The sequence below is a fragment of the Nilaparvata lugens genome, chromosome 6, assembly GCF_014356525.2.
Source record: "Nilaparvata lugens isolate BPH chromosome 6, ASM1435652v1, whole genome shotgun sequence".
Taxonomy (NCBI): Eukaryota; Metazoa; Arthropoda; class Insecta; order Hemiptera; family Delphacidae; genus Nilaparvata; species Nilaparvata lugens.
The window spans coordinates 4781945-4795142 of NC_052509.1; the positions used below are offsets into that span (position 1 = coordinate 4781945).

Below are 13198 nucleotides of genomic sequence, written 5' to 3' on the forward strand. Positions count from 1 at the left end.
TAGGATTTACCCATTGATAGATTTGTACGGAACTGTACCCTATTTCAACCTATTATCACAAATAATAGGAACTACTATTACGATGATTCATTGTAGGTCTTTTTGAAACAGATTTGTTTCATATCATTTTTATTTCACTATCTACATCACAGGCTGAAATTCTAGGATATGAAACTCTAGGACAGCTGTAAGATATGTCCCACAAATACAAATTCGGAAATTCCTGAGGAATCCTTTGTCAGAATCAATTGTTCTTTCATGTGATATGTGGTCTTTTATCACTACTAAAGAAAGATCCGAGTTGTATACAGTAGAAGTAGTGAGTTTGCATAGTTTTGTAAAACCCTTAAAAAATACCACTTTTTGAAAATTGGTAGCTCCGGACCAAAAATAGTAGAGTCCTGCGTGACAATTGGAAATTTTATTATCTTTAATTTTGTAGCGAATGCTTTCGATTAAATGGGAAAATTGAAAAAATTCCGAAATTTTGGGGTTTTTGGGGGGTTTTGAGGATAAAGCCGCCCTCTGGTGTGTCAGCAAATTTAGGATTCGAATTCAGCGCCCCAAAATACATATAGAACCGTCGAGAAAAAATTTTCGGGGCTGTTTCCTGGAAAACGACCGTTTGACTGGACTAGATATTAGCACAGAATACAAAAGAATGCTGTATTCTGTGATATTAGGGTGAGAGCTTCTCGATTACTGATAGTTCGCCTTAAAATACTTTCAACTATAAAGGTCCTTAAAAACACTTTCGTGAATTCATGAGTAGATCATTGGACCTCTTCAATACAGTATTGATAATAATGATGAATATATTATTTTATATGTTTTTTGGAAAATAGCAATCTTGTTTATTTTTATGAATGAATCGTTGTCATTCATTTGTTATCATTATTGATGAATCTTGTACATGTTTTTTATAATAACAATCTTGTTTATTACTTTTTTCAATTCCTAAACTCTCATTCTATTTTGTTGCAGGTGTTTTCTCAAGCGAAAGTCTACTTCAGTGTGAACAGTGGTCGTCAGTTTTCCGGCGAGCCTGTTCAGTTTTCCTACATGCCCGATCTAGTGATGGAGCACGCACGTAACGTCACCGTAAAACTACATCACAGGATTGGTCGCTACTTAAAACTTCAGCTTTACTTTGCCTCACGATGGTTGCTGCTCAGTGAGGTGTCGTTTGATTCTGGTGAGTAACGAATATATTCTTGTTGAAACTCATAAAAGCCTACTGATTTTCTGTTATGAATTATGATAGAAGCTACAGAACGTTCCATTCATTTCCTCATTTTGTTCCTAACTTCATTCCCATGAAATAAGTGGATTGCATGTTTTTAGAATCACTAGTAACCTTTTAGGCTAGTTACACACACATCGATTTTTGGACGTACGATTTTTGCCGTCCTTATAAATATCCTATCAGATTAAACAGATTATGTTCGTCAAGTTCCGTTTAATCTAATAATATTCATAAGGACGGCAAAGATTCAAACTTCCAAAAATCGATTTTACTGGCTTTACTCTTCGATTTTATTTTTCGGCCTTTATTTTTTGGTCTACGCTAGTGAAGCCATTATTAAGTTTCCAAATATTTTTCATATTATACAATATTTATTTTTCCTCTGCTAATAATTATCCAAGTTATAACTGAATATCCATTCTACAATGTGGAATCAATCCTCTTAATTGAATGATCATTCAGAAACTATCCCAATAATATCTCAAAAAATTAGTCGTCTAACAATCACGTTCTATTGATTTGTATGGTGACATTCAACAAAATGGAGTCTCTGTTATGACGTAGAGGCATCAGCCAATGAAAGTGCATTGTGGACATTGACTAGTAGTAAGCCTGAAGAGTTTCATTTTCAATGTTAACTATTTTAATTGGATTCATTAATTTAATAAATGAAAAACCTATATTATTTTATTTATCTAGATTAACTATAATAATAGTGTTCTCGCAAGTGATTGGTCGATCGTGTGACGTGTGACTTAATAGAACAGTAGCTTGCAATTGAGATTGCCATCTACGAATAACATTTCAAGGGGGGGGAGCGTTCCTTGAGTTCTAAAAGAAGCTCTTTTCATTCATCAATAATGTTATTTTTATTAAAATCTCTATTCAAGTAATTCACCAACTATTCAAGTTAGTTATTCAATAGTAATCACTATTGAATATTTTTTCAGAATATTTTGTGTTTCAAAAGATGTGAATTCAAAGAAGATTATTATCATCAATCCATCTCTTATTTATCTTAATAGTCTTAGCTGCTTCATATTCTTTATACATAAAGAATATATAATCTTTATACATGTATTTCATAATATTGTATTTCATATTTTCTCAATAGATGTATTTCATCAATATTTCATAGGTTATATTTGAACTTTGAACTTTATTTTCCAAAAAACATTGCAAACAAAGAAAACGAAAAACAATAAGGGAACTTACTTATTGCATTAGCAAGTTGATGCTAAATGTAGCTATATATTTATAGTTTATTAATAAGAAAGTAACATTGCTGCTAGAAGAAATATAATGTCTATTATAAATAATTACGGGTAATATTTGAGGGAAAATGATACCTGCATAGGTTTAAAACCTGTGCGCAGGTATTTCATAATATTTCTTCATATTCTCTCTCCTTGTAACTTTTAACATCTTCTACCATTCTCTTCCTTCCTCTCATCTTGTTTTGTTGCACTTATAAACTCTTCTGATCTCTTATTTTTCTTTCTCCTTGTCTACAACATTAGAGTCGTTTTAAAGGTGATATGCCACGTCCATCTCTCACCCAGCTATCACGCATTCAATCAGCTAGTAGTACATACTCTTTAAAGGGCGATCCCCTTCAATTTGAGGGCGATATCACACGTATCCATATTATTCCTATTCGAGGATGTGACTATGGTGTGAGATAGGGGTCCTCTCCTAATTAAGACCCGTCTGGGAAGACCATCCCTCCTCGCTAATTAATTTCCAGCTGAGAGAGAATTCGTGAGAGAGGTACAGACAGAGAGAGAGTGAGAAATAGAGTGAGAGTGATAGAGACAGAAAGAGAGTGAAAATCGAAGAGAGATATATAAACTGAGCTACAGAGAGAGAGTGATAGTGATAAGAGAGGGAAAGAGTGTCTGTAAAAGAGAGAGAATAGCAAGAATAGACAGCAAGGAGTCATGCAAGGAAATGCATGAACGAAAGACGAATAGGAGGGAGAAAAAAGGAAATAATTAAGAGGAAAGGAGATGTAGATTGACAATAAAAATCTGAAAAATCAGATCTCTATTCAATTAAATGTCCGAATTCATAATATATTGAGAATGATATTGTATGTATCAATGTAAAAATAAATAAATGAATAGTTCGGAAAAGGTGAATTTTATGAGCAGATATGACAGAAATAATCTAGAAATATAGTTTTCGTCACTCTATGATGTGAGTGAACGGAATAGCTGTTTAGAGAGTTCATTGCTACTCCCTCTTGTGGCAGAAAACAGAATTTCCCCAACCTGAATTATTGTCAATTCTGTTGTTTTTCACGAGTCTGATATGAGAGAGAGAGTGTCAATTGAATTGACCCTCAATTCTTGGCCAGAAAACTCATTTTGGTCGCGTATCATCTTTTGCCAGTTGCTTCACCGTTCACAGTTACTGTTGCCTACTGTGTGGACAGTCAACTCAATTTGGGCCCAATGAAAGTGAACGATGACGTTTTGTCAATCGAGTTGAAGGAAAAGATAGTCATAAATTTATTATGAGAAGAGCCTTCACACAATCTTCTACGTCGATCATATTTTTTAACAGTTTATTCATGAAACTTTATTTATATTCTTCATAAATATTATTCTTTATTCTTATTATTGATTGATATAATAAGTACATCATAAAAATGATAGGGAGAGAAAAAAGTTTTTATCAGTTCTTGGTATTAAATCAATGCAATAAAGAGAAACAAATGTTAGAACATTTTTAGAACTCTTCAACAATCTGCTGTTTAAATAATTTGTTGCCTTCTTTAGTTTCAATGCAATGAATTTCTGCATTCCATCATTTTCAGCTTGTTGAAATTATTATTTTGCTACAGATAGGAGTTGTCTAGTGCGTTATTCACTAGCGTGTGAATGTATTAGCATAGAGTATTTGAGTATTTACTATGGAATTGTTTATAACAGAACTGTTTTTCCTATGATAACTGTTTCCATTTCATGAGACTTTCAAATTTTTAAGAAATACGACTCAAATTCCAGTATTTCTATTAAGAACTGATTCCTGACTCTCAAATCCCGATTGTTTCTCTGATGAAAGAAAATTGAATGAATATTATTATAAAATAATCTTAATTTTAAACTTTATAAAATAAAAGCTCAGGAAGTGAAAGTGCAAATTTTTAGTGAGAAAACATGAAGAACCCAATACATAACCTATAAACTTGAGTGTTGATAGGAAATGACATTGGGTAATACGGCAAGGCAGAACATTCGAAAGGATCTCTCTGCCGATAAAAGCCATAAGAATTAATAAAATAATGTAATTTCGGAATCATCTCAATTTGAATCGCTTAAGCAAAAAAATGCAAGAATTTCATCTTCCTAAGCGTTGATTAAACTTGAAACTTGAGAGGTTGAACTTGAGAAGAATAAAGTCCGCTGAATAAAAAAGACAAAAATATTGTTCAACCACATTTTTATTGAAAATGAGATTTCGGTTTTGGTTGTTACACCGTTATCAATTCTTTATTCATTCATACAATAAGTACATCATCAAAGTGGAAGGGAGAGGAAAAATAAGCTAACCTTGTGCTATTCCTCAAATAAGGTTAAACACAGTCCCAAATAGGTTAAGTCACAGAATTTTCACCCCTTGAATATTTTCACAAAGTTGATTTTCAAATTTAGATGCTTCAAAGTCAAACAACCAATCAATCTCTGGTGATATCAGTGGTTGTGCAATATCTAGTATTTTATTCAGTATAGATAACAAACACAATACCACCTTCACAGCAAGTACTCGGAAAGGATAATGTATATGAATCAAATACTTGAATTATATTTTTTACTTTCCTTGCCCTATTACCATATAGGTAAGGAAAGTATTGCTTTCCGAAAAAAATTAAGGTACTCCAATTTCTAAATTTCTATACCTTTCAAGGTCCCCTGAGTCCGAAAAAGTGGTTTCTGGGTATTGGGTCTGTATGTGTGTGTGTGTGTGGTGTGTGTGTGTGTGTGTGTGTGTGTGTGTGTGTGTGTGTGTGTGTGTATGTGCGTCTGTGTACACGATATCTCATCTCCCAGTTAACGGAATGACTTGAAATTTGGAACGTAAGGTCCTTACACAATAAGGATCTGACACGAACAATTTCGATCAAATGCAATCTAAGATGGCGACTAAAATGGCGAAAATGTTGTCAAAAACAGGGTTTTCGCGATTTTCTCGAAAACGGCTCCAACGATTTTGATTGAAGTCATACCTAGAAAATTCATTGATAACCTCTATCAACTGCCACAAGTCTCATATCTGTGAAAATTTCAGGAGCACTGCACCATCTATGCAAAGTTTGATTTTACATTCCCAATTATCAGCCTTCATATACAATTTAAACAAAAAATTCCAAGTGGAAAAGATTGAGCATGAAAATTTCTGCAATTAATGTCCAGTAGTATTTTCACCTAAAATTGAAAATAAGCTTGAAATCCGAGAAAATGTGATTATTGAATTGCAAACTGTTGGTTCTATTAAATCATTCACTACGAAGAGATAGCTGACCTCGTGTGTCTCCAGCGTTATTGACCTTTCACCAGCTGTCTCTCATATCTTTTGTTTTGGTAGAGAGTTATTTGGGGAGGATATTTTTAATATTCTTTACTACCGAGAGCGAAAAAGTGACACTTTAGTATTAGGTTTCAGGGAGTAAACTTAGTACTTTAGACAGTAGGTGGAGGAAAACATAATTTTCCTATCCCGTACGTGTTTAAGTAACAATAGGTATTTGTATAAACCATTTCATTCCCTTATTATAGTATACATAATTTTGGACAATTTCTATCTAAATTTGGGAAAGGAACAGTTTTGGGCTTTAAGCCTGTTGTTCCTTCCCCAATAATATTCATAGTTGAGAATTATATTGTATGTAACCTATATATCAATGTATGAATAAATAAGTTTTTCAACTTGGTGCTAACCTTATAAAGTGACAGAATTCAAATCTTGTTTAGAAACCTTCCTCACCAGGTGAGGAAGGTTTCTAAACAAGATTTGAATTCTGTCACTTTATAAGGTTAGCACCAAGTTGAAAAACTTATTTATTCATACATTGATGTATAGGTTACATACAATATAATTCTCAACTATGAATATTATTGGGGAAGGAACAACAGGCTTAAAGCCCAAAACTGTTCCTTTCCCAAATTTAGATAGAAATTGTCCAAAATTATGTATACTATAATAAGGGAATGAAATGGTTTATACAAATACCTATTGTTACTTAAACACGTACGGGATAGGAAAATTATGTTTTCCTCCACCTACTGTCTAAAGTACTAAGTTTACTCCCTGAAACCTAATACTAAAGTGTCACTTTTTCGCTCTCGGTAGTAAAAAACAGTAAAACTCCCTAGGGAGTAAAAGTGACTCCATTTAAATAACATGGGGAGCATCTCTATTTTGAAACTTACATTGTAATAGGTTAGAAGGTCTAAGCTCAGATGAGAAAGCATAATAGAGGTGTCTGTCATTGAGTCAACTGAATTCAATACCACAACCAGAAATTTGATTAACTCATGAAATATATGTTTGTATGATAATTATTATATTCTTAATATTAGTAGACAATAAAAATTTATACAATTTTTAAAATATTTTATTCTATTCAAAATACCAGCCAACAAATATTTTTGATCTGCAATTCAAATCTGAATCGCGTGATCTGGAGTCAGCCATTTTTGGTAGCTGCTCAGCTGATATAATTGTTACATCTTTTGCTGATAGATAGCGCAATCGGCAGTGCCAATCAGACGACCGGTTTTTAGGTTTTAGATTTAGGTTATGTTGTTAGGAATCATTGTCACCAATATGTAAGTTATTAGAATGATTTTATTTGCAGTTTCTATAAAAAAATGTAGATGGAGGAAAAATGTTGTGTACATCACGAGCGAAAAATACTTTTTCCTACAGTTACGTTGAAAAGTGGCCATTGCTGCACTGATTACAGAACGCAAAGAATCACTTTTCCGCTCTAGTGCGGGAAAAATTTTTCTGCACTCCAGATTTGCAACATGGCAACGCAAAATACTTAGTAGGTTATATGGAGCAACAGTGCAGCAAAATCAAAATGAAGTTGGTAACAGTGACTGCTGTGGCTGCTATAGTTAGCAGAGGTGCAACGAAGCACAACGCGCTAATTATTATTCATTATATATTATAACCAAGGACAACGAGGACTTTAGGATTCTAGGTTTAAGGTTTTTATCAATAATAAAATTACACAGAAAAACATTTGATGGATTTCAGGCAATTTTACCCATAATTACCCACTTTTCATATTCAATGGTAACTGTAGGAAAAACTTAATGTGAAATACGTGCACAAAGTTCCTCTGCTGCACTCAAGAAACAATTCCGCCCTCGCCTACGGCTCGGGCGTAAACGTTTCTTTCGGTGCAGCAAACTGAAGAATACACAATACTTGGAAACCTCACAGAATCATATTGATTTTTCCAATACATCAATAAAATTTAGTTTGATTAAGATCCTCCTCAATTTGAATCAGGCAGCCTTTTGTTTTCCCAATTCCAAACAAAATACCTAACATACTCGTTTCACTGGGAATTCGTGTCTGATAGTACATTATAACTAAAGAATATAAATTATTTCTTATTTTATTGTGATCTATTCATGTTTTTCTTATGAAATTCAATTATAGGCCTACAGCATGAAGACTATGTCCAATTCATTTGTACTGGTGGCAAAATTTTACATTAAAAATAATTATTTGATAAAATCCAAGTTCAATAGTAATGAAAACAAATTCCTTCAAAAAATTGGTAATAATACGTTTCGAGGGAATAAATTAAGAACAAAAAAATTGGACACCTCGGGAAATCGAACCGAGAAACTATCGCTCCGTAAGTAGGCTTTTTACCGCAGCGCTACTTAGACGTTCGTAAATGCCAGTCTTATAACCTGCTTATAAAAAGACACACTTTGGGCTATGAAACTTCATGTAGCCTACGGTAACATAGGTGAATTTGAACATTAATTCTGAAAAATCTAGAAGGAAAATTGAAATTTGGGCTTTCAGGTGCACGAGATTGATATTTTTAGAATCTATGTTCAAAATTTGGAGATCTAAATCATTCCCGTTCTTCCGGTATGCAATCCACAAGTTGACATGTTTTGATGCGAACAAACGAACACACGAACACACGAACAAACACAACCCTACTCTCTCTTATTATATAGATGGAAAGCAACAGTTTATATCCTACATCTAATTCATAAAGTCAATCTGAACATTTTCTCAGATTTTGAAGTTAAGTTATACGTCAGATTTTTTTCCAGCAATCTCAATAACCTTTAATCAGTTCAACTGTTCAAGAAAGTTCCAAAATGTCCATGCAATGATTTGGAAACATGAAACAAACCGTTCTATCATAATTTGATTTAATAATTAATTCATCGTTTCCCATCTCTTATTTTCTAAAACTAACCAATTTTCAACTATCAATCATCCTCAGTAATCACCTCCAATCATTAGGCCGATACGGTCTTAAAATAATACAATCAGCTAGCTGCCAAAATAGCAGTCGATGATGGGAGTTGAAATTGAAAGCTGTTAAAAGCAAGTAGCTTTCAACACGGAAGCATTGACTAGAAGAACAGGCACAGGTTGAAATTCAGAGACCAAAGAGGAATTGAAGAGAAGAGGATAGTAAGAGAGAGAAGAAGAATAGAATGAAGAAGCAAAAAAGAGACGTAGATAGCATTGAGAGAAAAAGAGAGATAGCTGAATAAATAAGAAGGGAGAGGTTAGATTAGAGTTCTTTATTCATGCAGGTTACAATATTTACTGGCTTAAACACTAATTTACATAAATTTACGGCATTGCTAATTATTCAACGAATTTCACAAAGTATAAAGAATTAATCAATGAGAATAAAGATTGGATTCAATAAGAATAACGTTAATATAATATTGTGATGTAACTTCATACATCGTCAGTGCTCTAACAAATAAATAATCGTCGATTCTCTGAAAAGGATATAAAATAATCCTTCCTATCAACACACGACCGTTGCGAGAGAGATTTGATTTGATTTGATTGAGAACTTTATTTATGTAGATTACAATATATACTGGCTTATACACTTATATACAATAGCTTACAATACAGCAAAATTATAGATGAATTTACATAATATAGACTAAGAAAATAATTATTGAACTGTATATGATATGAAAAAGCAGTTTGTAATATAATAACTATAGATAATAATCATATTGTTATGCATCTACATAAATTGGCGGAGCTTTGGACATATCAATGTCCATTCTTCGGAAAGAATATTAAAAATATCCTCCCCACTAACTCTCTACCAAATAGAGAGATAGAGGAAGAGGAAGTGAAAGAGAAGAAGAAAGAGGAGGAGAAAGTGAAAGTGGAAGAGAAAGAGAAAGAGAAAGTGAGAGAGAGAAAGAGTAAGAGAAAGTGAAAGATAACGAGAAAGAGAAAGAGGCAGAAAAAGAATAACCAGAATAGCGATCGAATATTGAGAGAGAGAAAGAGAAAGAGAAAGAGGCAGGAAAAGGATAACCAGAATCGATGATTAAAATTGAAAGTGGTGTTGAAAGCAATTACCGTTCAACACGGAAACAATAACAACTAAAGCTGACAGAAGTGGAAGTTGAGAAATCGAGGAAGAATAATTATTGGAGTGGACAGAAGCTAGAGAGAGAAATAAATGAGAACAGAATTAAGAGAAAAGGAGAACGAGGAAAGACGATGGAGATAAAAGGAGAGAAGAGGAAAAGAGATGGAGATAGCGATGATGTAAGTGAAAGAGGAGAATAGTTAAGAGAAGAAGAGAGAAACAGTAGGCTACGAAGGAGAGAATGTAACAGTAACAGAAAGGGATAAAGCTAGGATGTAGAGCCGTTGTTTCAAATTGAATAACGCAGCCCGAGGGAGTAATCAACCAATAATTAAGCAGCTTATAATGTGCCCTGGCAAATAAGGGCTGTCAACGCCCTTTCTAAACCCTAGACGACTACAACTTGCAGTCTGGGAAGGGCTGCAAAGTTGACAACATCGTTTAGATGCTGCTGGCGCGGTAGCTGTGGTTTCATATGTGCTGTCTCTGTCTCTCGTATGCTCATTTGTTTACTGTACTTGCAAGAAGAACAGGTTACATTCATTCACATTTACTTGAGATCACGTGCTGAATTATGATCATTAATAAGTGGGAGTATGCGTTTAAACTAGAAGTTTTGGCGTTGGTTTGTTTATACTTGAAAGAAATAAGAATTTGGGTAGAAATGAAAATAAAAATCCAAGTATACCCTTTTTAAAATTGTTTACTTACGACATGCTTCGTCTATGATGCCATTAAATCAATCAAGTTTTATTGAACATTAGCAGGTAACCCGTGCTTCGCAAGGGTCTATTTTAAAACTTGACGTAATGAAATCCAGAAGAATTGAAAATAGGCCTATAAGAATCCTCGGTTGATTAAGAATTTATAAGCTGCATTTCAAGTAAATCAGTCCAGTAGTTCAGACGTGATGATGCGTCAAACATAATTTCCCTATCCTCTACACGTGTATACGTCTTTAAGCCAGTTCTTTCCTCTATTATAGTATAGAAGATGATAGATAGATGGATATATCATCCATTTATCTATCATCTTCTATACTATAATAAAGGAAATGAATGAGAATAAATTTTGAAAGGTTTTGAGATATCAGTGTGCGGCTCTTACCATACCTTTTCTCTGGAAATCCTATCATATGACCACCTTTCAATTAAAAAAAGAAGTTTGAATTCAAAGTGGTGGTTCCAAAATGGCGGAAAAAATTTGGATGTGACGGAAAACCTGTTTTTATCATTCGAAAAGGATCCCTAATCTTACCTATCTTTTAATTACCCTTTTAAGAGAAATGTTCTGAACTGAAAACTTGATGTAATCAAATATTGAAGAATTTAAAATAGGTTTGTAACCATCCCCGGTTAAGCAAGAATCTATATGCAAAATTTCAAGTTAATCAGTCCAGTAGTTAAGACGTGATGATGCGTCAAACATAATTTTCCTATACTACTTTACACCTGTATACCTGTATAATAATATTTTTTAATTCCACCATATGATTTGGTGATTTTTTTTGAAATTGTATGTACTATTAATGAATTTTGAACATTAATTATGAAAAATCTAGAAGGAAAATTGAAATTTGGGCTTCCAGGTGCACGAGATTGATATTTTTAGAATCTATGTTCAAAATTTGGAGATCTAAATCATTCCCGTTTTTCCAGTATGCAATCCACAAGTTGACATGTTTTGATGCGAACAAACGAACAAACGAACACACGAACAAACACAACCCTACTCTCTCTTATTATATATAGAAAATATTTACATTGAAGGTCCCTCTAAGCTCGAAGGTTTTTCACTGGGTGCACATATCAGTATTAAGTATACATAATAAATCATAGAATCGTACATTACAAAGAAATAAAATTGACAAATTTGATAAGAGGAAGAGAAAAAATCACATTATCAAGTACTTGATGAAACATGTCGTAAGTGAACAATTTTAAGAAGGGTACTAAGATTTTTGTTTTTGTTTTCATTCGAAAGTAGCCCTTACGAAAAAAGACAAGGATTTGGGTGCATTGTAATAAGAATTACTCCTTGGTAAGTTAGGTTACAGAATACAGTATAGAAGTTTTCTATGATTAGGTATTGTGAGAAATGTATTGAAAGAAATGGGTATCCAATGTCCACATTCAAATGGAGAGTAGAGGTCTCTTTGAAGGAGACTGGGTGAACAAGGAAAGATGGCGATTGGAGTGCGAGAAGCGACATAACTGAAGTTGCAAAAACTCGCTATATATATAACTTATAGGTATTGTGAGGGATTGTAGATATAGTAAGGTGTTTTATTGTCAAGTTTTATTGAAAGGTGGAGTGAAGTTTTAGTGAATTAGTTATACAATTCAATTCTTTCAAATATAGAAGTCCTCTACATAGAGGACTCAATGGCAAAACCGAGCGAAGAATGAAAGTCATCGATCAATCACAGACAGTTTTACCACTACTACTTCCAAGCCCCGCCCTCTTCCTTCTGATTGGTCGACGATGTGATACGTAACATTGCTGAGATCTGCCGTTAGATGGCAGCAATGACTGGATGGAGTACACTACTTCAAATTTTAGTTTTACGAATAGATAACAGTATCCGATTGGATAATAATATCCAATTCGCATTATTTGTTCGCATATTTTATGCGAACAAACACAACCCTACTCTCACTCTCTCTTATTATATAGATGATTTCTCAAATAAATCGTGATTATTTTCCATTAACTACAACGCCGTTGAATTGAGAACATGAAAAGAATTGTGAAAATTTGATGAAGATCCTAAAATCATTGAACTATTCCTCAATTATCTATTATCTGAAGTAAATCTCTGCTTCCATAGAAATGGCATTACATGATTATAAATCAATACAAAATACAAACTGCATAAAAATTAATCAAAGAAACTTGTTCAATATTTATTTGAGTTCCTTCAAGGATTATATTTTGGGAAACAGAACTTGGAATATCACAAACATTTGAATATACACTGAGAAAAATAATTAGCAATAATGAGAAATGAGCAACAATTGAAAGAAATGGATGAATGTGTAAATATTCATTTATGCAAAACTTTGTAAATGAACAGCTACTATAGAAAGGATCAAAGAGTCCACTATTATAGAGTACATCATCCTCTATTAGAAGAGGACAACATGGTACAAATTTGAAGAGCAAGAGAGAGAAAGAATGTTGTGGATAGAATCAGTGTACAAATCAGACCCAGACAGGAAATAAGCATTTATGTCGTCAGACATCACACAGAATTTGGGGCCTGTCATTATCATCACTTTCATCATATTTGACGACAAGATCAAGAGAAATTGTGTACGTAA

General features: G+C 33.4%; 1 protein-coding gene across 1 annotated transcript in view; it reads left to right on the forward strand.

Moving 5' to 3' along the window:
- Positions 1–13198, forward strand: part of LOC111059179 (discoidin domain-containing receptor 2-like) — a 566524-nt gene that overhangs the window by 521610 nt on the left and 31716 nt on the right. The window contains 1 exon segment of the mRNA XM_039429976.1: positions 985–1195. Within this exon segment, the coding sequence (XP_039285910.1) occupies positions 985–1195 (211 nt within the window).